We start from the raw sequence: 26,376 nt of genomic DNA, 5'->3' as shown, positions 1-26,376 counted from the left end.
GCCCACTAAGTCACATTCACTTTAAGATGTTTTCTTGTTCATGTTTTTGTTTTTTGTTTGTTGCGGTTGCACCCGATTCAAGAGCCGAATGGCTCACAGGGCTATACCTAATACATGAACTTGAACTGAGCTATACAGTAGCTCTTTTTCAGACGCGACCTGGCCGCAGATGATAGCTCAGCGAAGTGGCTTATCATATGGACATTTACAGCAGCCAAGTCCTTTAAATGCATTTTCGTAGCATTCATGTACCTCTGAGATCCCATCAAGTGACCTCCAGTCCATGCAGCAGACAGCAGCACTCTCCCTCCCGCTATATATGAGAATCAATGTCAATGAATCGATGCATCGGTAACCCCCCCTATCGTATACATGAAGGGCATTCGTATAACCTTTCGCATGTGCATGAAAAGAGGTACGAAGATGTTTGTGTAGGCTGAGCCGGCGACTGTGAGATTCGCTTTCATTTCAATCGAAGTCTGTAAATGCCGCTCATCTCGGCAAAGAAGCTCGGCCCAATGCGCAAATTTGGCGAGGAGAGTCGCCCTGCGTTTGCTTTGGTTCATTCCCTTTCAATTTGGCTTTTCTTGGAAATGAATTTGAGCGCAAAGTGCGTGGCGGGGGGAAGTGGACTCCGCCGTTGTGCACCTCTCTTTGCGCGCGCGGCAACAACCCAGGGCCCACGGGGCAGGCCTTGTTGCATCGCGGCGTGTTCCCATCATTGTGAATAATTATATTCCAAAGGAGGCATGAACAAACGGCCGTGGCAGGCACGGCATGCTAAATATGAGATGCGGCACTGCGTGTTCTCCCCGTGGTCACGTGGTTTTTTCTCCGGGGCCTTCGATTTTTTCTTCCACAGTTAGAAACATTTGTTTCGAGTTTTTGGCTGCTATATATTTCCACACAATAGGCCACATCGTTGAGCAATCATTTGTGGCCAGGTTGCTTCTGCAAAAACAGCTACATAGCTAATTGGGCTTTATCTGGTTAAATAAATTTGTTTTTAAATACACAGTGATCCGCTTCTAAATACCCAACTAAAATACATCACGTAATCTGGAGAAACTAGAACACGAGTTAATCTTTTAAGGGAGACGAGAGGAGAAATCCAATGCGAATGCATTAGGCGTGAAATAAAATTAATAATTGCAAGCGCAATACCGTAATAAGCATGCAAAATACCGAGTGTCATTATGCATAGTGTGGATTATAACTTTGTATGGAAATAGCCTAATGAATAAAACACTGCAACGTGTGTAAAGACAAATTACTCCTCTTAATTGCGAGACGAGATGCTTAACACAATGCATATATTGTAACTTATTTAGCTGAAACTAATTTCTTAAATATTTTTTTATTCATGACGGGTTAATTGGTTAAATTGGTAAAAGAAAAAAAATACATTCGTGTTGTCTTGAGATATGCTCGGTGCCTTTTTATTCCCCCTCAAGATGTGTTTTTTTGGTGAATTTTAACAAAAGGCTGTTTTTTCCAAAGCTCGCGCAATGCGAGTTCTCAAGTGAAACCTGTGCGCTTGCTGACCGACGGGTTGTGTGTAGAGCCGGGACAATTTGTCCGTCCAAGGAAATTCGTCCGCTACATTTTTGGTGGTCGATTACTCGGAAGCCCCTTTTAAAAATGGCGACCACTCCGACATTCAGCCTCCCGAAGGTGGGAAACCCCCCTACGAGCCATGTCCATCCATTATGATGCAGCTGATGATAACCTGTGATGTCACCAAGCCCCCTGCCCCGTAACCTCACCGGTTGGGATGGGTGGTTTTTATTGCCGAACCCTTTTAATTGCGATGTGATTGGTCAAAGTAATCGAAGCGGTCATTTGTGGAGTAGTTGTTCACTTAAATAATACGATGGGCGAGCTCTCGTTGTGAGCGCGTGTGGCATCGTAAAGCGGTGGGCATGCTGGCGGTGCCGTCGATTAATCGCCACGCGTGCATCGAGTTGCGTCTGCGAGCTTAATTACAGAATTATTTATGCAAATGTGATGCTCGCGTTGTGTGTAAGCTGCACACGAAGCAAAGGAGCAAGTACCAAAGGAGGCAGAACAAAAATGTACGAGTCTGTAGCAAACGACACGTTGAGATGTAATTGTATTTATACGCCAGACAAATCCCAAATTGTCTTGTACAACTCGACCGAGGTTATTGTTTTAACATGCGTATTCTTCTTGCACTCCTCCATTAATATATTTTGGTTTTGCATTTATTACCCATGAGGATTCTGAGCTATTATGCTGTCAAAAGAAGACAACAGAGATTTGTTATTCAAATCGAATCGTGACCCCGAATCGTAACGAACATCGGCTCCATCATCCCTTGCTTAATTAGCAGCATTTGCTGCCTTGACATTCGGGAGAAGATACTTTGCTCCACGACGGTGAGTTGAACATTTCTACTTGCGGCTTTTCTGGCCCTGTTGTTTTTTGGAAAGTGACACAGACACACAGAAACCCCCCCACCACCCACCACCACCACCACATTTGGGCCGAGGAGCTGCAGCCCTGTTGTTCTGGAGGCGTTGGCGGTGTGAATGTTTGATTCCGAGATGCTCTGGGAGTCCTGCCTTTGTTTCTCTCCGATCGCTGGCTCCCTCGCGGCACGTGACCCCCCCCCCCCATCACCGCCCCCCCCCTCCACCACTGCCAGCAGGGACCGCACAGTAATGAGATTTTTAGCGACTGGCTTGTGCACCCTGGCGAAAAATATTATTTCCCATAATCCAATAAATGGACCGCGGTCACCATGCCGTACGTCAGAATGGGTCATCTGCTCGACGGATAAACGCGCGTAATGTTTCGTGCGAAGCCCATTTGGAACATCCGCTCATGATGAGATGATTCTTCGCGCAGTCAGGGAACATTGCCTTTTTAAGTGTTGGGGACAGCCCGAAGCCCAAAGACGGTGTGATGTAAAACTGTCTGTCGAATGCTCATGTCCACCAGTGTTATTTAATTACGGGTTTGCATGCATGCATGCTTGCTTATTTTTATTTTATTTTTTCTTCTTTAGTAGGAGCGGGGTTTCACTTTTCTACCTGAGCCACTTACCTCTCTTTCGCCCTCGCTGTGCCTCGCTTTCGGAATTCATTAAATTCACAGAGAAGGAGCCAGCGTGCATGAAAAACCTACCTCCGAGGCGAGAGAGCCACTAACTCGCAGGCCCCGATCTTGGCAGATCGCAGGTGAACGCCATCGTTTCTGGCATTAATAAGCACATGATCTTTCTTCTGGCAATGCGGCACAGTGGCTCATTGTAGTAGCAGGTGATGATTAGCACCCAAGTCGCTGAGGCTGTATGCTCTGCCCTGACCCAGATACTGTCAGTGCCCTGTGTTCTGACAGTTAATGCGCATGATGAGCTGAGTGTTCACTTACGGTCTGGAATTTTAAATAAAATATTAAACAAGCCACAATTTAAATATTCATACAAATGAGTGCCCCTTGAGTGTTAGCCTGGCATTTTTACAGTACCCGAAATCACTGAAACAATGATTTTTCGGGAATTTGTTGATAAATATTTAATTCACATACCCAATATGCATTTACAAAGAAACAAAGCGTCTCATTAAACATTCTTTTAATTAAACCAAAAAAAACCCTCATGTTTTTTAAGGAAACCTATTTGGTTTCATGTCATGATTATACATTCCTAAAATAATTGCAGTATTTTCATTGGCCATTTTTACCCTTTGAAGTGATTGTATAGAATGTAATGAGGTGTTAGTGCAAGTTTGAGACTGAACATTTTCTAGGCGTGCACAGAGGCATTGCTAAAGATGTTTTGTTTCATGTGTATAAATCCATTCACGGTATACAAGCAATGTGCGTATGTTTCTTTAATATTAACAAAGAGAACAAAACTGTGTAAAAAAGACAGAACAAATGAGAAACAAGACGTGACGAGAGACAAGAATCCAATCTTGAATCAAACCGTGAACCCCGAATTGTGACACTTCACTTGCTAAATGGTTACATTCCAAACGTGTAGCCAATGAATCGACCTCTCGCCAGGCCGTCCCTTGCTTAGATCATTAAGTCTTCTTGGTTCTTTCGGTAAAGTCACGTAGAAGGGAAGTAATAAAATAATAAAAATAAAACATAATAAAATAATTCTCACGACGTTTCGGCCACAACACAAGCAGCCGTCCTCAGGTGAAGACCAGGTCTGTCGAGGCGATAGCGTCTAAATGAAACACCACCACGCTTGGAGCGTCTATTTAAGCTGGGTTGGAAGGGGAGGGAATTGCGCCTTCCAACCCAGCTAAAATAGACGCTCCAAGCGTGGTGGTGTTTCATTTAGACGCTGTCGCCTCGACAGACCTGGTCTCCACCTGAGGACGGCTGCTTGTGTTGTGGCCGAAACGTCGTGAGAATTATTTTATTATGTTTTATTTTTATTATTTTATTATTTCCATTCTACGTGACTTTACCGAAAGAACCAAGAAGATGAATCCCTGCAGTCACGAAAGCTTTAAATCGAAATTTAGATCATTAAGGTGAGACTGTTCCCAGTCGTCACATGTTGTCGACTTCTGTCAGCCCCCAGGGGTACGCTCTGTGTGCCAAGACTCGCCACAATTCGAACCGTGCCACCGTGCGTGGGCCCTTTCTGATTTCAAACACTTGCTCAGATTTTTAGTAATTTTACTGGAGCAGTTTACACCTGATGACGGAGGCTTGTGTTGCTTTCGAAACGTCGTGATTTAATTTAGTTATTTTCATTTTTTTTACCTACGTGACTTTACCGAAAGAACCTAAGAGTATGAATCCTTGCAGTCACGAAAGCTTCAAATCTAGAACTTGCTCAGAATCCTTCATGTTTTTACGACGTTCTCACAAATCGAAAGTATCCCTAACCTTAGCGAGCGCGATATGTTGCAAGGCGCATTTCTTTTTTTTTACAACCTACCCGCAACACCTACGGTGAATGACTGCCAGTCAGCAGTGCATGAAAGAGTGTGGCCTGCTTCTCTCTCTCTCTCCTGCTCTGTCACTTCGCACTAAATACGCTGACTTGCACCTGTTGTTTTGCACGCTCTGCTGCTGGAATAAGCATTTTCAACAACATCGTTTTGGCTTTAAACACGGGATGTAAATACATGTTTCCGCGGGTTTATCAGAGGTCGAAATAGTCTCCCTCCTCCGCCTCGACTCCCCGCGAGCGTTGTAATGATTTGTTGCGATTGGTCTTGACGATTTCACTCTAGAATGGATTCCTGTTTGTAACATTGAGAGTGATGGCAATGCCAGGGGTGACGTAAACTCATCACATGTACAACGTATGTAAATTGAAAAGAATAGACTAATTATAAAGTATTGCAACTAAGATCTGTACCGTATATAGCATCTGCACTGTCACAGGATGCCCTTGAATTAGAGCCTAACAGCATAACAGCATAAATAACTGAAATCGAAATAAAAAACTAATTTTTTTCACCCACGTGATGAGATGCGTGAATCATAAACTTACAAATCGATAGCCATTGACGACTAAATGCATCACTCCACCCCCTTTGCATTGATTTATTTGACCAAGTGTTGTATCCGTTTAGCTTCAATGTTGTGTCTGCCACGTGCAGACACGACATTGGCATATACAGAGTGCTTCATAAAATTGTTAACACTTCTGATAAATTGCAACAACACCACAAGAAATGTGCCTCTGGGCTCTGGAGACCACCTGGATTGGATTCCAGGCATGCTTACATTTGCAATCATGTTACAGTCTACTATCCGTTCTTTTTCCATTAAAAACGATAGTCCCATATAAGTGTTTAAAAACATTTTTAAGCATCCTGTATTATCAGAGCATATTTTTTGCAAGTTTTGCAACAGGTATGTGTGGTTAATGCAGACTTGAAGCTTTGCCAAAGGTATCTATTCGGTGTTTCAACATCTTAGCGCCTGTTTTATTGCCAGAAAGGGTGAAACTTAGCAATAGCACTCGTCCATTGTGGAGCACACACCGCTCTCGGTGTGCATCATCATTCAGCTGCTGCTTGTCCTCTGTAGCGTCATGGGTCGACGTTTGATGGCGACTTCACAGGGCACCGTCGTTTAGACCGGCTCCCTCGTTCCCACGTCGATGCACATCAACTATGTATGAACCGCGAGGCAGCTAGGAGTTTCCCTGAGAGGCCGTTCGGTAGAAGAGAGGCCTTGGATGTGACAGCACGAGAGGCAGTGGAAACTCAACACATTCGTCAATAGAACTGCTTTGAAGAGGAAAACAAAAATACGGTGGTATTTGAGGCAGTTTAACACGCAGTCTTTCGCAACTAATATCATCCGTAATACAGGTTTTTTTGGGTTAGATTGTGAAAATGTATAAATGTGTCCTTAAACCCGCCACCACCCGACACGGCCAACTAGTAAGGGTTGTCACGTAAACAGAACGTGCCAATTCGTCACTAGTACAGCACACCGGTGTGTTGGAGAGCCAAGCCACAACATTTACAATCTGAGTACGACGTTTCGCCAGTAATTACAACTAGCTTCATCAGGCGACAGCCAGATTTGTGGAGAAATCCTCCTGTTTCGTTCATTATGTTTTTGTTTGTTGTGGTTGCACCCGAGTCGAGAGCCGCTTGGTTCACAGGGCTATACCTAATAAATGGAACTGAAATGAAATGAACTTAAATAGAGGGGTAGATGTGATGAAACACTTGTGATCCGTTTTTGAGCGAAGTGCTGTGGGGGGGGATTTAATGAATGCATATAAATGACGATGGGTATCCATTCTCGGTTGGGTTATTTGTATGGTTCACTCCTATTGTGCTGTATTCTCTCTTTTAGCAATAATTCACTCGCTTTATGGAGTATTTCAGACAATGAATGGCCCTTGTTAATAGCAGAGAGAGAGAGAACTCCTCATCTCACAAAAAGCGGTGTGTCGCACGTGTAGAAATTATCGAGCATTAAACAAACATTACGGTTCACAACCTTTTCAACGTGCAAAGGAATGGAGCCACCCTGATGTCATGGTCAGCACACTGGACTTGCAATCCAGAAGTCACCGGTTCGATGCCGCGTCCCGGCACGGCAGCGGACACAATTGGGGCAAGTCTCCCAAATCGGTTGCATTCATTACAAATATTCTACTTGGGGAACGGTCACTGCTTTCTGACTTTCAGAAGCAGTCAGTGATTCAACAAACAGTTGTCGCTTTACCGGTTATTGTTTGAGCAACCCTAAAGTGTACTGCTCCTCATGATCGTGTGCTCTTCTGGGAATGCCCTATTGCCATTAAAAAAAAAATGGGACACGAAATATTTTCCATTGGTTTATCAGGGGTGGAATGAGTCGCCCTCATTCCCCTACCTCCCCCCCCCACTCACTAGCGAATTGATGAATTGTCATGATTTATGACGTTTCAGGCGATGGCCCTTTTTCGTGACAAGAGAGAATGTCATCCGAAATGCCTCCCCGAGTATATATTTTGTCCTCCTTACGGCAGTGTTATTGACCGGATGTATTGAGTTTTTGTGTTATTTGTGGTTGCACACCAACTACCAATGTTGTATCCCAAAATGTTTTATCTCATAGGGAATGGACTGTCTCGGCAAGTGGCTAGGCTCCTTACAAAGTAATTGCAGTTATCGTCACTATTTCAGTTGGCACGACAGTCCGCATCCAGTACTGCTGAATTTCAAATGTGCAAATTAATTAGTAGTCCTATTTTAATTGCTCAGCCTAATGCAAATGTTGTACTTATTTTATTGCTAATTTTGTACTCTGATGGCAGTGTTTTGTTGTTGTTATTTCCCTGCAATAATGTTAATGCTGATAAAAGGCAGCAGCTCTTACGTTTCAAATCTAGTTCCCCTCCCAATTAATATGAAATAGCGTTTTATAGTTGCGGTTTGCCGATGCACACATGCTTGTTATATTGAGTTTGTGTGCTTGGTGCAATTATTACAAAGTTGGTTTGTGGCGATATTGATTTGTTTCCCCCCTCCCCTCAGGAATATGATATTGACGGCGCTCCTAGATGCATAATTAGCTGATTGCACATTAAAAAAAAGAAATTTTTGGGGAAAATATAGTTTCACTCAAGGCCATTACGATAATTATATAATCAATGCAATTTCAGTCTTAGGCCAGAGATGAACATTTGCAAGCCTTTTGATTCCTTGTAAAAGGTTTCAGTTTGGTGTTTTAATATCTCAACACCTGTTTTGTTGCCAGAAAAAAGGGGAAAACCTCTTCTCATCTGAATGCCTTTTGAGCATTGTGTCACCCATCTTGCCATGATCGCCAATGTGTTTACCTTATAACTGTGTTCTTTCCATCTTACCTTTCTATTGTATGTATGTTTAACTTCTTTCGCACCGTACGTGGGCAACCGCACTAATCGGAGGCGCTCACTCATCGAGGAAAGGTCTATCGTACTGTACCGTATCCGCAAACGTGCCATCCCTGATCCTGATGTGTATTCACAAATAAAGATGCAGTTCTGCAGTAGCTTGGTCATGCAACTGCTCACAGATGGGTATGTTGGCCTCGTCATCCACACTGGGCAGAATATCTTTCCCCACCACACATGTCCTGCGTATCATGACTAACTGTGGTGTACCCGGTTAAATTTCGATTTCAAGCTTTCGTGACTGCAGGGATTCATCTTCTTGGTTCTTTCGGTAAAGTCACGTAGAAGGGAAATAATAAAATAATATAAAATAAAACATACATCACCTGAGGACGGCTGCTTGCGTTGTGGCCGAAATGTCGTGAGACTTATTTTATTATTTTTATTATTATTTTATTATTTCCCTTCTACGTGACTTTACCGAAAGAACCAAGAAGATGTGGTGTACCCATTCACTGGATGGACAGAGGCAGCTGGAGGGGGGTGGGGGCGGGGGCAGAAAAAAAACACTGCCCATTGTTTCAAAGGCTGCACCAGGCGACCGAACCGGGAAAAACTCCTGGATTGCAAGTTGGTGCGCTCACCGTCACACCACGGCAACGTCCCCTCGCCCTGGTATGGACGACTTGAACGAATTTTCACCGACACGTGGTCGTTGGACGATTTGCACGGTCGCCATCGAATGGAGGACCTTAAAAGCAACCGTGACATGTGTGCAAAAACAATTGGCACACCGCACACTCGACGCGCATAATGAGACTTAGCCTGGCCATGCAGTTGACAATGACAATGGTTACTGCTTGTTGGCGGTTGCACTCAGCTGTGCGAGGGGAACAGTTCCAAAGAAATAATTCGCATTGTCAATGTCCTGTATACGCAAGCACGCATGACATCTCCATTCAATTGCCCCAAACGTTAAATGACAGTAACTCGTCGAAGACCAGTGTGACGTTTTTTCTTTTACTTCTGTGAGTAGGAGAGTAAAACGACAACGGTGCAACGTTTTAGCCTCGTCTTCTAGGCCACGGTGTCAATGAAGTCGATTGGCGGTCACTGCCAAATCGATCGTGGGAATTGATCTCGGTGAAAGGCGAGATCGCGGGGAGATGTCGGTGCAGGGCAGAAGCGAGGAGAGGGGGAGGGTGAGGTGGGAGGATATGGTGGAGCGAAATGTGGCGGTGGATGCGATTTCGAGGAGAGGTACAGAAAGGAAGCACATGGAGAAAGAAAATCCGGGCAGCCGAGTGCAAACAACGATGGCACATTTGGCTTAGAAGAAGAAGGAGAGCTGTTTGTGGTGAGATGTTAACTCCCTCGCCTGACATGCAGGAGGTCATGGGTTTGATCCTTACCCTGACGCCTGTATATTTGGAGTTTGCACGTTCTATCTCTCCGTGGTCGCGTGGATTTTTCTCCGGGTCCTCCGATTTTTTCTCCACATTTAGAAACAGGCGTTTACAGTATTAGGCTGCCACTTTCGTTGAGCTATCATTTGTTGCCAGGTCGCTTCTGAAATAGATCTCTTTCGGCTCAGTGGGCCTTACCTGCCAAAATAAAAAAATATATATATATAGTTTTCGGTGGTATATGTATGGGCACGTGGCACGCCGATGCATCATTGGCTGTGCCGTGGTGCCGCCCTGCTGATGCATGGAGGCCGGTGAAAGGCAAAAAGGCGATGCTTAATGCATGTCGGCACAATGTTTATGGCTGGCCCTCACGGCGCCTTGGCGTCCGGTCACTTTTTTATATTCCACGGTGTGCCGCTGCTGTGTGCTCATCGTTGACGAAGCGGCACGTCCTGGCATGGACGTGGAGGACACCGGGATGTGTGGACGCATGAGGCGATTTAAAAGATGAATCGCCTGCGCATACGAGAAGATAGCAGGCAGAGAAGAAAAAAATGACTGCCGAGTCAGAGAGCACAGGGGGGGGGAGGAGTGTGGGGTGGGGGGGGGCAGCCTAAAATAGACCGAGAAAGGACGCGTTGGCTGTAACTTAGCTTTTTAATGAGAGAGTGCTTCTGGTGGCGATAACATTTGAATGGTTGCAGTTCAAGAATCCCTATTTACATATCAATGAGATGAGAATATTTATAGAACTCTGTGGTGCGCTTTGCTATTTTGTTTTGGGCCCATGAAGGTGGTGGTTGTGCGGGAATTAGCGTCCAGAAGATTATTTGCCTTTTGACGGTTTTCCTTCCATTTATCATCCCTAAAAGGATGCAGATGTGCCATGTGCTTGCGGTTACCACATTATCGGCGTTTCGTAATGCCCTCACATTCAGGAATGTCTTGGGGAGCAGATAACTGCTGCTTTTTTAGAATCAAAAGTTACGTAACATTAGGTTCCTTTTTTTGCGAAAGTACGCGACAAAATATGAAAACTTCGCTTCATACAGCAATGCAGCACTACCACAAGCGTGCTATATGCTTTTATCGCAGGCCTCAGCCTATTTTCTCAGTGCCGTGTCTATTTACGGAGCGCCCATCCGTTGCCCGCTAACACTGTGGGCTCACGTTTGCTCACCAAACCTTCACCGCTTCGATTCCCTGTTTTTTTTGTTCTTCGGAGGGCCCAAAAATTTGCGACAGTCTTGACATCTTGCCTGGCCGTGGCTATTTTCATCCGCAATCGCCCCGTTAAGGGCGGGCCGTGTCACCGCCCGTGACCTCGTCGATGTCTTTTTGTTGGGGGTTTTTTTCTCTTCTCCCATCAATTAATTGGAGGCGCCCCAATTCACCGGAGCTGCCGTGCACCGGCGTGCATTCGTAGGCGGCGAAGGCTCGGCTGTGTTGGCACCCGAGACGTAGCGATTCGCCGCCCTTGCCCAGATGCGCTGATTTGTCGAGGTTCCACTGTGACTCGTGTATAAATTTACCGCACTTGTGTTTTTTTTACCATCTCGTGTTGTGTTTGTTCTCATCGTTTTTTCTCGTCTCGTTTTTCCGCATTTTTTTTTCATTTTCTCCACGAGCGAAAATTGCTAAATTAGCATATCATTAGCATGTGATTTACGTACGCCGAAACACACACACACACACGGTTGATGCGCGTACCTGTGGGGCCTTTAGGATCGATACGAATCTGAGTCGTCGAGCTCCTTTTGTTGTGCACCGACACTGGCCGAGAGGTTGCCTGCATATGCTGTGCTCTCATTCGCGTCATGTTGACTTCGTTGTTTGCGGCAAATGCACAAAGGCTTTTCTTAAGGTACAAACTTGAGCAGCGCCTTATTGTTGGCTTTGCTGGCAAAGTGGGATTAGCCGGATACTTTTTAAGGGTCAAGAAGGTGCTTAGCAACATGATAGATGCCTATCATTTTGCCATCTGCCAAACAAACAAACCAACAGTGTGCATGAGTTGCATAAGCTCTTCAACAACACACTTTCCTAAAATTACAACCACGTTTTAAAAAAGGCCTTTTTTTTTACCGCATTCTCAGCCGACTGCTGACGGCGAAAATGCCAGTCGGGTCGCGCGGCTGACGATGGTCTTAGCTCCGACTGCAGCATAATTCCTCTCCCGTCTTGCCCTGCTATATTCAGATTGCGTTGAGATTAAAGAGGGCCGCGTTCATCTTGTGGAAGGTCTGACACGCTAATGAAAGTAGCAGGGGGGGCTGTTTCTCGCCCCACTCCTCAACACCATCCTCAATCCCATCCACCCCCCCCCCCGCCTTTCGCCATTAAGGTGATTTAAGCACCGCAGAGCTGTGCATTCCCGCTCCCTGCTCATGACTTTCCAATAATTCTCGTCTCCGGCCCCCAACGCTTTTGGCAGCTCATCTTTTATGAGTGATTAACCGAAGCCTGTTTAAGTGGCGGAATTTTCTCCGCAGCGTTAGCGGCAGAAGCAGCGGAGCTACTGGGGTGGTGGTGGTGGTGGTGGAACCACATCATTTTTAAATCTGTGAGAGACGAGAACTTTTCCAAATGAAATACTGGGAAGAAATATATTTGTGACCAGGGATTAATTTCCTTCAGTAACTAAATATTTTGGGGATTTAGCGCTGGGTTGCGTGCAGGAGAATTGATTCAAGTTCGTCTCGTCAGAATGGAATGTTATTTTAATACTTCAACACCGGCTGTACTTTACTCTACAACAGTATTTTGATCATTAACAGCAATCCAGTAAAACAGTATTGTATTTTACTCGAATTCACTCTCTTATGTCGTCTTTCTCTGCTCCGAAGGTATATTACTCTTATCACCATTGGTTTTGTGCACATTCAGTGTTACGAGGCAGTGCTTTTAAATTTCGATTTAAAGCTTTCGTGACTGCAGGGATTCATCTTCTTGGTTCTTTCGGTAAAGTCACATAGAAGGAAAATAATAAAATAATAAAAATAAAACATAATAAAATAATTCTCACAACGTTTCGGCCACAACGCATTATTATTTTCCTTCTACGTGACTTTACCGAAAGAACCAAGAAGATGAGGCAGTGCTTGTTCATGTTATATTTCAGAGGTAGACTGCATTCTTTCTTTGTATAAGTTTTTCTTTTCCTAAAATTACATTATTACAGTGCTATGTATGTATGTTAAACATCTTTTGCACCGTGTGTAGCCAATCATGCTAATAATCTGAGGCTATCGGGGGTCACGTCGAGAGTCTACTTGGACGAAGCAAAGCAGTGCCCCATGTTCGAGAATGATCCATAAAAAATTAAGCCGTAAAAACAAAATTTTTCACTCTAAATCCTTTATATGCGTGGCGGCTAGAATCCTCTCGTCCTCTGGCTTGAGATGGCTGCCACATATGGGTCAGATGATTGCCTGCCACCATTAAGCAATTGGTAATTAAATATAATTAAATTTTTGCCAAAAAAAGTGTAAAATTATGGGAAAAAAATTTCCCGAAAATAAATTGTCACGCACAACGAGTCTGTGTGCAAAATGTCAGCTCGATTGGATCACGGGAAGTGGGTTAAAAAACGACCGAAAGATTTGCACGGTCGTAAGCGCGCAAGCAAGCAAGAAAGTGAACTTAATATAAAGGATTTAAAAAGAGATATTTTCTGACGTTGATGTTCCTTCAAATGACCATTTACCCACCAACTAGCGGGCACTGTGCTTTCCCACTGCCATGCTACAGAGAAAGGTTTGTCGCTTTGTAGTCAAACTGACGCATTATGGTTTTTAATTCTGGGAGCTGGAATTTGAGCAAATTAAGTGAGAATCCACAGTTAAATGTAAGTGTTTGTGTGCGGTCACAGGTTATTGGGCTGAGATCGTCACCACGCTATCCACTTGGGAATACAGTTTAGACACAGGTGACTAAAAACCCGGGTTCGAACCCAGGATTGTCATCTTAACGGCCTGACCTCTGACCCCTGACCCCTGAGCCACATCTGGATCACTTATTGAACAAATAACGAACACCTTCCACTGAGCCCCCTGCGGGTTAATGTATGAGGTATGGCGCCGTTAGGCTGTTTGTTTTAAAAGAGAGCCCCCCCCCCCCCCCCCGTTACATTTCATGAAATGTGACTTGCACAGGGCCATTAATTTAGCGATGACAGATGTGCGCACACACATGTGGACGTAGGCATCCATATGCATCCCGTCCCACTGCACACCATTCCCAGGCAGCGGCATTGCATTAAATAAACCCCCCCCCTTCTATACCAAGCAGATGTCTTTTGTTTATAACCTGCGTCTTCAAGGATGCTTGTGACAGCCCTGAGTGAGGTAGATGGGGGAGTAGTTTATCTAACTTTGAGCGATCGATGGAAATACCGTGCCTCGGACACTAATTTTTATTCGCGTAAAAGTAACGTTATATTTTCTACGCTATAGTTATTTGCATGCTGTCGAAATGTTGTGTTTGCAGCACCGGTTGGAGCTGGTTGCAGGAGTGTCATGTTGTCGTCGCTCATTGCCTGCGTCAACTTGAGCATTCAGAAAAATTTTCATTGCACGGTTGTCTTAATTTTTTTTATTGCGCACAATGAACTCATTTGATGGCAACGGTGAGAAACCGAACGTTGGGTGCCATCGTTTCGTCACCTCCCGTGTGTCCCCCCGGCCGCCTGAGACCGACTCAGGATCGAGTGCTTAGGGTTGGCCATAATGTCCAACCTGTTAATCAGTAACGTAAACAGTGATAAGGTAAAGCTGCCGCTTGACCTCCCGGCTGCAAGCAGGCGTTGCCCGTTTGTGCGGGACTTGGAACAGGATTTGAACGGTCGATCTCTCGTGAAGCTCGTCAGAAGAGCTGCCGTCCACATGTAATGGACCGGCAAAGCAAACTTTCCGTTGTGCGCAAATTTGAACGTGCTTTATGAAACATGGTGAAGTACACGCATATATATATTTGGCGTTCTTTCCATGCAGGCATTCATTTATTTTTTATTTTTTTAAAGGGCATGAGCTGGCTACAGTCGGCTCAACACGAATACAACTGGAATAAAATGTTTTTTATTGGGAAACGTTGAATGAGTACAAAGGAATCGTTGAGAAATAATGCATGGTGCGGCACGTAGATGCCCCACGTTTTATTCATCTCTAAATATAATTATGTAATACCTACGTCAGCAGTTCTCCTGCTGTGTTTGTTTCACCTGATGACGGTTGCTTGTGTTGCGATCGAAACGTCGTGATCTATTAATTTTCTACCTACGTGACTTTACCGAAAGAACCAAAGAGTATGGATTCCTGCAGTCACAAAAGCTTCAAATCAAGATATATAATACCGTTACATGCTCGTGAACTGCATCTGTCTCGCTTATAAAAGTTTGAGCCATTTGCTAATCCACTGCTGGATTAAGCTTTAACCCCATGCCTTTTGGCATAAGCATTGATGGACCATACATCACCTCGCTGCTTGGTTCAGGTTCGTGGTGGGGACAGCCCGAGGAATGGTTCACATACAACCCTTGCGACTGATGTCAGGATTGACCGGGAATTCAATTGATGTGTGAAGGTTCATAGTTGCAGTGCTCCAACAAACAATTTCACCTCTGCTCCACCTCGGTTTCATTTCTGATGACGATTTGCAATTTAAAATTCTGAGCAATTTTAAAACCCACATTTTATTAATTAAAATGTTACATTAGGATAATTTATAATTCGATTAGAGTTTGTGAAATTTACATCCTTTTTTTTTAAAGCATTAAAAAGACATGTCGTGAAAATTGATGACAATTACAGTGAGCTAATTAAACTTGGTTGGGCTTTGGAAACAATGACTTGTATTAGTCATCGTGACTTTCATCATGTGAGAGTGTGGGCTAAATATTTTGAATGTAATTGGGTCAATTCGTAACCTCTGTGTACACTGTTACTGCTACTGTGGCCACTGACATTCCACTTTAATGTTAAATGATTAATAATATTCGTAAGTGTTGAAAGATGTGAACAAGAATTTAATTTGTTTTTCTCACAAGAGCATCGCTGAGTCTCAAGACTCCTTTGCAGCAGGATCCTGTATGGGGATGTTTGGCAAGTTCCATGAATGAGTATTTGGCTTGTGGGAGGAACCTAGGTTGCACGAACTATCCAGAGTACCCGCACAGAAGACCATAACAGACTTGTGAATCCATTACTCCACCGCCATCTCTAAGCCACCTCACATCCCAAGCTACATTACTTGGGAATTCCTAGCCAGTGTCCCATTCAGGTACTCATAATTATCTTTATTCATATTGCACCTTTCATATCGAAATATCTCAAAAGTGCTGTACATACAAAAACAACTGTACTTAAGTATAGATAAAGCAAAGTAAATTAGAAGCCAATGATAACAATAAAAGCTACGCTTGCAATATGCAGACACGATATGATTAAATCTAGTAATAATTACACTTGCAGGAGAGGTAAAATCCAATCGTACTACAGGAAAAGCCAATGGATAAAACTAGGTTTTGAAACTATATCTAAAAGAACAATTCTGGCTTAAATGTGCTTAGCTTCTGCAACCTGATGAGTTCAGGCCAATTGTCAGCAATATTGCCACGTTGAAGTGCATGCTCGTCTAGAATGCATTTGACCGTGAGGCAATGCTAAAGCTCTCCTTGCTCGCTCGCGGATGTGAACTTTGAAGAATGAGGACCGTCCACGCCATGTGGTGATTTTCTTTTTTACCTTTGACCTTTGGTGCCATTTTTTTTTACGACCTTGCCTTTTTTGGTTGACCTTGCCTTTTCCTTTCGTTTCTCTCGCTTCAGTCGCTACAGTCGCAATACAAGGCGCAGGACCTGAGGACGGTGCTGAACCGTCTGTTTGAGATCATCCCTGGCCAGAACCCGTACCAGGACCACGGATGGGCGCGCTGCCGCCGCTGCGCTGTCGTGGGCAACTCGGGGAACCTGCTCGGGGCCGGCGGCGGCAAGGAGATCGACCAGCACGACTTTGTCATGAGGTACGCGGCACGCTGCGTCCGATCTGGGGGGGGCTCGCTGTCGGCAAGGTTGACCGTTCAACCCTGGTCGGGGCTTGACTCGACCCAACATCCCCTGCGGGGTCAATAGAGCGAGTACCACGTTGCGCGGAAGTCAACGGTCGTTGTTCGATCAATGGCTCGACTCGCCCCCGCCAAAGGAATGTGGAAACCCACCCACTGGCTCAGCATTGTAAACAGGAAATGAGTACCGCCTCCACGCTTGGGCGGTCGTGGCTATGCTACACGTGGCTGCCTGTAACCCAGTACAGCCAGTGGATGAATTGCCATCTGTTTACATCTGTATGGGGAGGGAGTTTTGCCCCCATTGCATGTGTCGGTTATATCTCCGGGTGCTCTGGTTTCCTTCTACATACATAAACAATAATTATTGAGTGGCTGCAAAAATCTTAAAATGAAAACCCAATGCAGGAACCTCCTGAAAAAGAGTCTTGTGAGCCAGTGTGGCGATACTGGACAGATTAGTTATGAATTGCTCTCATTACTATTTTTATTTCAGCAGGAAAAAAATTCTGGCTTTTTTTTTACCGTGGGTGCAGGCCACTTCGGGAAGACATACAGTACTACAGTCATTAAAATAAATCATTATTCGTGCTCGGAAGACTTTTTTTTGATTTGGCGAGTTCCTTTTTAATACTCTCCAACCAAGGTTGGGCACTTACTCTTGAGATGGTTTCTTGTGTGTGAATTGTCAGTGTTGTGCAAAGTCTGTTTACATCATTACACTGGGCCACTTTACCATTGAAGGTGACCACATCGGCTCTTCGCGCACGCGCGAGTGTCAAGGTGACCTGGGCGATACAACGACACGCGATTGCCAGGAGGTTGTGGGTGATTCCACTGAAATGTAGTTGGTCATGTCTTTCCTTGCCAAGGGCCCTGTTGTAAGGCTTTCACTGAGCCCTAATTGTCTCAAATAATTGAATGCTTCACAACCCATCTAGAATCTCGTTTGAACAGAAGAGTTTTTCCGTTCGATTTTATTTCCACATTTTGTATTCATTTAAAATTGTCCTTCATTTGAAAAGTACGTAAACATCACTTGCATTTAACAAGGCCCGTTTTATGGCCATTTTCGCAAGTGCACAAAGAGCTGTAACCTTTTTTGGTCCAACCTTCTTTGAAAAGATATACACAAAACCACAACACCGTGAAACATAATCACATGCCGTGTTGTGCCCAGCTGCGTTATGTGTTTTTCATAGCACGCGCTCCAGCTACTGAGCAAAACGATTGGGCCCTACTCCCTGAGGGAAACACTGCAATTTAATGCGCTAGTTAATCTCACCGACCCTTAGCCGCTGATATTTGAACGCTATTACCGGTAGCCAACGTGTGTTCTGATATTCTGTGAATCTAGTTTTGCGTTACATCCCTTGCCAACATAATTGAGAATAGCACGCAAACTTAAAAGAAAAAAACTTTTTTTGTTTCTTGATTAAATTGTAGCTTTTTTTAATTCTTCCTTTGATCGTGGTCTTTTGACACACGTGCACACACTTACGCACAAAAACAAAAGTCGGTCCCGGTGTAAGCCTGCCAGTCTGTTTGGATGAGTGCTGTTCGCGAGCACCAGTTAAGGGCAGTATGGTGGACGAGTTGTTGTAGCTAGTATCATACCCGGTGGGTAATTGTCTTCCCAGCGCTGATGTTTTCACGCCAAACACGAGTCAACCTCGGGGGAGGCCTAAGGACAAGTTCAGATGTTTGTCATCGATCTTGGCGGTAACCGGCAATCGGACTCAAGTCACTCGGTTCATGGGGCAGTGTGCTAACTACTGTGCCACTGCTCCCACCTGCACGTGTATACACACACACTGTTGTGTGTTTATGAATATGGAGGATTACATGAAGGGAATTCGTATGAATTGAAAATTGACATCCATACTGTGGACTATGTACAGTATAATTACAATGGTCATTGCTCATAGGCTTACTGAAAGTGAAGAGCCCTTTGAACGTCATCCCTGGAGTAAACAGTTCATCTAAGCACAACTAAAAAAACATGTTTTTCCATGATTGATGAATTGCGCTTATTTGCTTTTTATTACTTGATTATTTTGTCATTGTATACGTGTTTGAGTGTGACTGCTAAAGCGTTCCTCTGAGCAGTCACGCTCAAAGATTGGTTTGCTTTTCGTAAAGGCATTGCCTTTGCTATGTTTGTTTTACGAACTCTGAATTTTTTTTGAATAATAATCAAAATAGTTAACCGTGCATTAAGTCCAGGCCTACGTTTTATGTAAGTTCATTGGATAATGGGAAGTATATTTTTTATCGTCAATTATTCCAAAGACATTTAACCTCATGGCAAAATAGTCTTCATAGGATGTGAATGAGCAAAATTAAACGTTAATACATTCGATTTTATGAATTCCGTTATGGTAATGCATTAGCCTTTTGCAAGTGACCGTGACATCTGTGGGGACTACTCCAGTGCGAGGGGGTTATTAAACACTGTGCAGTCGTGCACAGAGGGTCAAAGGGGCTGCATTAAGTAATAATCAAATAACGCAAAACCCGTCACGTTTCCATTTTTACTACTTAGCCCGGCTGCATTTTTCACACAAAGTGCCTGTCGCTATCTCTAATTGCCCCCAACACATTACCAAACACTGTGTGTTTTACTTAAGCTGCACTCGAGAAAAGCATTTCGGTGCGATGTAAATTAAGACTCATTACACTGAAGCAAACCTGAGCAGGTTAAGTAAAACAAACGCTGCAAGCAAAAAAAACGAACGCTAAAATTACAATGTAATAAAAAGAATGCTCATTTTGTCAGTTTCCGCCGTAGCAAAATTCTGAGAACAATGTCACGCTTTATTATACATCGTGCCAGTAATGGCTCTTTAATATGTCGCAACCAACTGCCTGTAACAATAGAAACATTTATAAACAATAAATGTAAAAGCCCAGATTCACGCTTGTGGTGTGGGACGTTTCCTTCAATGGCTTCTCTCTCCATTGCATCATTTTTTTCCCGTGGAAATGGCCTTTAAGTGAAGTTTAATCGTTTGGCGTCGCACCGCGATTCCAGCGGATCATCGGCCGGGTCCGCACGATTGGGCCCAGCGGCAAGCGCGCCCTGGATGCCAGGCGTTCCCAGCCGCGTAAGTGGCGCTGGCTGGCGCAGCTGCTGACGCTCGTTTGAAATGCCAGTTTTCTCACTCGATTTACGATGGAGACTCCGAGTCGCCGTGTGCACGGGGGCATTGCGATGAAGGTGCGGCTTCGCAGGGCTCGCGTCCTTTGTTTCGTGCGGCGTTTGAAGAGCTACTGACAAAACGTTATGACTGTTGAGTTTGGGAAGACATTCGACATCCCTGTGATGTTTTCCTGCGTGCTTCGCAGCAGCGATGATCCGATCGACATGTCGGACCTGGTCCCCGCGAGGGCCGTTTCCTTCGTCGCCGTTGTTTTTTCTGGCCGGGAGGACGATCGTAGCGATGCTCGGTCGCCGATTTGATGGCGTCCGTTGTGTTTTCACACACAGCCGCGAGGAGTTTGTCATCGTCTTCCCCCATTGCTCACGTTAAAAGGACGTCACGCTGGGTGCTGTGTTGTTTTTTTAGAAAATAAATGTCCCATTGTATTAGTCTCTCTACATAAACAAATTCTTGTTTTTTTACACAACTCATGTATGTGTATATGTTGAACTTCTTTCGCACCATACGTAGCCAACCGTGCTAGCTGCACAGCCTTCTAGGAGGAGTGCACCGTGTCTTGCGACATTGGTTTGCCACAAGGAAACTGTGACCCGGTTTTGAAATGCAGTGTTTAATCAGCAGAATCTCGTTTGTATGAATCAATATCGGGGAACTGCCTGGTGTTTATAGGGAAGAACTATCTCTGGGAAAAAATGCGTCCCAAGTTCGACGCGAAATTACGTGATTATTTATGCCCAGGGGATAGTTTATTCTGCTAATATGCAATTTTCCATTGCAGTTATCTGCACAACAATGCATTTCTGGCCAACAATTGTGTAGAAGTGACTTTGGAACTGGGTAGGCAATGCCAAACTGATTCTTGAAAATAAATATCTGCTCCTGCAAGTCTGCCTTTGATCTGCAGCGTGATATTTTTTTTATACCTAGCGGCAGGAACAAACAACGGTTTCTCCACCATAGTTCCTGTATGTGAATAAATAAGCCACCTGTCTTTTATGATCAGGTAATCATCTCCACGCCTGCCACAGTGCGCTCCTGAACAGCAGGTGATATTTGTATCCGGCTGCAACACAGTGAGCTATTGGTAAAATATTTTTCCTATCAGATTTTTTTTTTTTAAAGATGTCCTTTGCAGCGCATGAGACGGTATTGGCCACGAGAACAGGCGGTCGAAATGTAACGGTACTCTAGAGACTGGAGTCTTTACAGTCGCAGCATGCATTGTGTCGTCAATGCCCAATTGTTTTTAAGGCTTAGTGCGCATGTTGAGCCTGAGGGCGGCCTTGGGGGACGTTAGCGCATTTACGCATAAACGGCGTGTGTTATAGCGTGCAAGTCTACCTATTCTGTGATTGCAGTTCGATTCTACAGTACTTGGAATTGCATTTCGCCACCCCTCCCCCTTCTCCATTACAAGGGATAGTATGGTGATGAAACACAGGTGGCTATGAATGTTATTTTGTACTTGAGCAGCACGAATGTGAGATATGGCACTGACGTTGTTTGAGATGTAGCACGTGTGTATATTGTAGCACTGTTTTTTTTATGTCAGTGATTTGTCAATACAATGTTTAAACATCATTTCCTGAAGCTGAATTTTTTTCCTGACTCGTTAGTTTCTCCCCGATCTAAAAAGTGCTAAAACAAAAACGGGCCGATTATATTCCAGGCAACACCTTATTGATAAAGTTTTGAGACTAAATTACCGATGTCCCATTTTCCAATTAGGATTCCAGTTAAACCCCACAAATCTCACTCAACCTCAAAAAATAAGAGGACTCATCATGAATATCACGTGATCGCAGCAACTAATATGATTATTAATGCTCAAAGGTGTTGGCCCCTAAAATGAAAATGAACAACACTGTTAAAAACCAAACCCGTTTCATTCCATCTGACTCGTCCTTGACATACATTCCTTTTGCTGTGATAGAGGGAATGCTGAAGTGGAGCAGTTTTAAAAAATAAGCATGAAGAGAAGAGTTGTGATCTGCAGTGTGTGGATGACATGAAACAGTCAGTCTGGTAGACCGAGTCCTCAACATGGTTGGAGGAACCAACGAGTGAAGTTCATGGAACAGTACCATGGCATCTTCTTGGTTCTTTCAGTAAAGTCACGTAGAAGGGAAATAATAAAATATAATAAAAATAAAACATAATAAAATAATTCTCACGACGTTTCGGCCACAACGCAAGCAGCCGTCATCAGGTGAAGAACAGGTCTGTCGGAAAGACAGCGTCTGCTAAATTCCTCTTGATATGCAAATTCCTTTGTCAAGGCGCCCCTTCCCCCCCTCCAACCCAGCTTAAATATACGCTGCCAAGCCTGGTGGTGCCTATGCGTTGGGGCCGAAACGTCGTGAGAATTATTTTATTATGTTTTATTTTTATTATATTTTATTATTTCCCTTCTACGTGACTTTACCGAAAGAACCAAGAAGATGAATCCCTGCAGTCACGAAAGCTTTAAATCGAAATTTAGTACCATGGCAGTCACGATGTAGCCATTCCACGATCTTGAACAACGATTTACAACAGAGCATTTTTCGTAATTAGAGCATGTGATCCATTTTAGAAATCTATTAATATCTAATTGGACGGCTGTGGGATCGAACCATCGACACGGCATGGATAGAATCATCGACGCAGCGTAAACCGGCTGAGCGGCGAGCGCGCTTGACCATAACCTTGTGAACTTTGCGTGTGTGTCTGCGTGCCGTGGCAGGATTAACCAAGCGCCAACCCTGGGCTTTGAGACTGATGTCGGGGCACGCACGACGCATCACTTCATGTACCCGGAGAGCGCCAAGAACCTGCCGGCCAATGTCAGCTTCGTGCTTGTGCCCTTCAAGGTGCTGGACCTCATGTGGATCGCCAGCGCCCTGTCCATCGGTGATATACGATTGTGAGTGTCACATGCACGCACCCTTTCTCGCGCCCGCCGCTCAGCGGATTCGTCCGCGTGAGTCGCCGTTAAGCCTGCAAGGAGCAGGGCTCAGAAGCGATTTTGAGATTGCCTTTGACGTGCGCGTGATAACAGGATTGACGGTGATTAAAACAATAAATAGGCGCAGACTTGTAATTCTATTTGTGAACCCACTGAGCCGTGCTATCTTGGCTTGGTATTAGTGCTGGTCTATTTGCATGGCCCTAAATCGTGCTCAGAAGCCACGCACCTTTGCTTTGCTTGAGATGTTTGTGCAAGGCTCAACTGTGTGTCATCGTTGTTGTTCGAGGGCCTTTGCTGTGCATCAAGTCGAATGGGGTGCGATTGACAAATTACTTTGTACACTCCTGTCCTTCGCCCATTGAGGTGGAAGCAAGCCTTGCAGGGCTGGTGCATGGAAATGGTGAAAGGAAAGCGTCAGCTGTTTGTCAGCACATTTTGAGTTGCATTTTAAATCTTAGCAGCTGTGTCCTGGCACAGAAGAAGTGAAATTTCCATTAATCAGATTCACATGAGTAGGACCTTGCTCTTGCATTGCATCCCTGATATTGCCCTTGTATTACGTGGTGGCCATGCCCGCCATTGTACCAATGTACATATCTGCCATGTGTTACGAGCAGGGTTTTCCAAACTCCAAGCCCTCGCGATCCACCACCGCGCCACGTCATCCCAGCGTTCACCAATTTACTCCCCATTAAATACAAATGAACTCGATCCACGCTGCACGCGCCCGATGATCGTCAGGCACGTCCCACATGACGTGCTGAGCAATTGACGCCGCACTGCGTCACGGGCAACCTGTGCACACGCACGCATGCCGAGATCTCGATCTTAATTTGAATCTGCTGTATTAACACAGAAAGACGGCGTGCAGCGGGTTGCAAGGACTGGGATTTGAGAGAGAAATTATTTTCATTTATAGGCATTGAATAATTAGCCTTTTCCGCAAGTTGATGAATCACCACAAATCAGGGTCGCGATTCAGATTTAAAAAATTTTATTTTTTACCTTTCTGGTGAATACGTAGCAACTAGTGCCTGCGTGAACATTTTTTTCATACAACACACTGGACCAAAATTCATCTATAAGTACAATTCGATGCCTGTGTCGTGAGCACAAGAATATTTTCATGAATGAATCAATGCAACGGTATACACCTTCATATTTCCTCATCATAATAATCAGCCATGGTCAATCCACTGCAGGATGATTGCTTCCCCAAGCCGCGACCACAGTTTACAATCTTGCGATGTCGCATCTACTCAGTAATCTTTAAACGATTCAACTATTACGGCATATGTTTTGACGCGCAGCGAATAGCGCGAGCGAGTCTTGCGAAATACATGCAGCCGATATTAAACGAGATCATCTCCTCTCATGCCGCCCCGTAGCGTAGCCCAGTGCTGCACGTGGAGCCGTGAGCCTGATGCGAGCTGCGAATGGCTCAATATATATTTTACAGCAGGGAGGGCATTTACTGCCAATGTAGAAATCGTATATGTCCTCTGCTGCCTTGCATGGTGCCGACCGTCTGTGGCCGGGCATCAAAACGACGTTAATCATCCCCAGCCAGCGGCCTTAGTTGGAGAAGCAGATTGATCCCTCTGCTCATCTCACAGTGAACTGGGAAAACAGTCGTGGCCGTTAATGGAAAATAAATGTTGGCTAGAGATCCCCTAATCCTTCCTTCACCTCGACTTAAAGGATTTAATTAAATGACAGTTAGCATAGGTGAAAACGCGGGGCACACATTTTTTTAAATTTTTAATCCTTAATCCTGGTCTTTGATGGATTGTAATTCAGTAAAAAAAATAGTGCGGTCTTCAGTTGCTGTTATTTCCTCCCTCTGCCACTTTCTGTCCATGCGCATTGCTCACTTTGAAGTGGAGATTAAAAGCAGGCATTATTGGATGATAGGAGGGTTTGCTGCTCTCGCACTTGGCCTCTGTCCCGTAGAGGAATGGGTTAATGGGCAATGCCAAAGGGCCTGTTGTTCATTTGTCCCAAGAATTCCCTAAACTGCGACTGGACATCTGCATGGGAATTATCTAACCAGCATGCTGGGCAAAACATTTAAATTGTTTGTCATCAAACACAATTTACCATGGCGGGTTTTTCTTTTGAGAGGTGGCGAATTTATATATATTTTTTAATAACAAATGCAGCATGTTTGTGCAGAGCTATGGGAATAGCAGGAGGCTCAGTTCATAACCACATTGGACTTCTTGCACTGCCATACAAAAAAAACAACTCTAAAATACCGCTTTATATATATTTTTTACGTAACTGAAAGCACGCCTTTAAAGCCTTTTCATATTGCATCGTGGCTGCGGAAGACAGCGGATATTGAACGTGTTGGTCCTTAAAGAAGACCTTCGGTCCCAGCACATCGAGGTAGACACGTGCCGAGCTGCTGAGTCACAGATGTGAAGGCACATCTGTCTGTCGGAACACATATCGCGCGTGTCAGCATTACAGTCGTGATGTGGCAACATGAGAAAGTGCTCACCGGGGAAGTAACGATTGCCTCATCTAACATTTTGTCAGGGCCTTTAATCTGGAGCCTGGGTGAATGTCTGTTGTGTTATAAATGGTTGTAGGATGCGGCATTTGGCCTTGTGTTAAAGGCCTTGACTCCAGCCTTCATTGTCTCCTGTGCAGGGCTAGTTTAGTGTGATGGGGGCCCAGGGCTGTTATAGTTTTGGGAGCTGCTCTTTATATTCATTTCCTTCCTACCACTGTTTTCTCACCACCCATGCACAATGCTCAAACACCCCATTGTTATTCACCTTTAATATTTAATTTCTACGCAATCCAGGTTAAATCAAATACAGCTATATTGATTTCTGCCCAGGACTATAGCAATACACTTGGTGATGTTGTGACATTAATGACCAAATTACGTTTTAGGATTTATCATAGTGCTGCAGTATTGCAGTTTCAACCATTGTAAAGAAGTACGCGTGTATATATTTTCGAGGTCCCTCAAAATACAAGGCCCTGGACTGTGGCCCCTGAAGCCAGGCCTCCTTTAATCCTGCCCGGCTGCTCTAATGGTCCTCAGCCTCGCAACTGGAGCCTTTCCCAAAAAAATAAAACGAAAAAGTCAAGAAACCCCCACACATCAATTTAGTCTCGTAGTCGCGCTCACGTTTAATGTCTGTGCGGAGTCGTGCATGCGTGAATGTTCACGCGACACGTATTTCTTTACGCGACTCCTCATAGCGTCTGCAAGTAGAACCACCGCGGCATCCCGCGAGTTACATTCTTCACACTCTTTTCCGCTGCTTCTGCTCTGCTCTATTGAAGAAAACGTTTGCATGCCTGTGTACCAGGTTAACGATAGAAAGGAGAAAAAAATCGGGGCAGGGGGGGGAGGCGGGTGGGGGAAGGGATGAAAGAAACCGCGTAAATAAATTGCGATCTTCATGGGAATTTCTAAATGTTGACCAGGCGCAGTGGCTCTGATCC

The 26,376-nt window shown here is 44.6% G+C and overlaps 1 protein-coding gene across 3 annotated transcripts in view; it reads left to right on the top strand.

Moving 5' to 3' along the window:
• The window catches only part of ST3GAL2 (ST3 beta-galactoside alpha-2,3-sialyltransferase 2), a 97,705-nt gene that overhangs the window by 50,727 nt on the left and 20,602 nt on the right, over positions 1 to 26,376 (top strand). For 2 of the 3 annotated variants that reach the window (XM_078601913.1, XM_078601915.1), the window contains exons 4-5: positions 16,559 to 16,752; positions 22,684 to 22,863. In XM_078601913.1, coding sequence (XP_078458039.1) covers positions 16,559 to 16,752; positions 22,684 to 22,863 — 374 coding nt within the window. Of the gene's footprint in view, positions 1 to 16,558; positions 16,753 to 18,434; positions 22,637 to 22,683; positions 22,864 to 26,376 lie in introns of those variants that run through there. The other variant, XM_078601914.1, reaches the window with a different exon arrangement.

Source organism: Lampetra planeri, chromosome 17, assembly GCF_965212315.1.
Source record: "Lampetra planeri chromosome 17, kcLamPlan1.2.h2, whole genome shotgun sequence".
Lineage (NCBI taxonomy): Eukaryota > Metazoa > Chordata > Hyperoartia > Petromyzontiformes > Petromyzontidae > Lampetra > Lampetra planeri.
The sequence above is the reverse complement of the archived record's forward strand: the minus strand, read 5'-3'. Positions and strand labels throughout refer to the sequence as shown.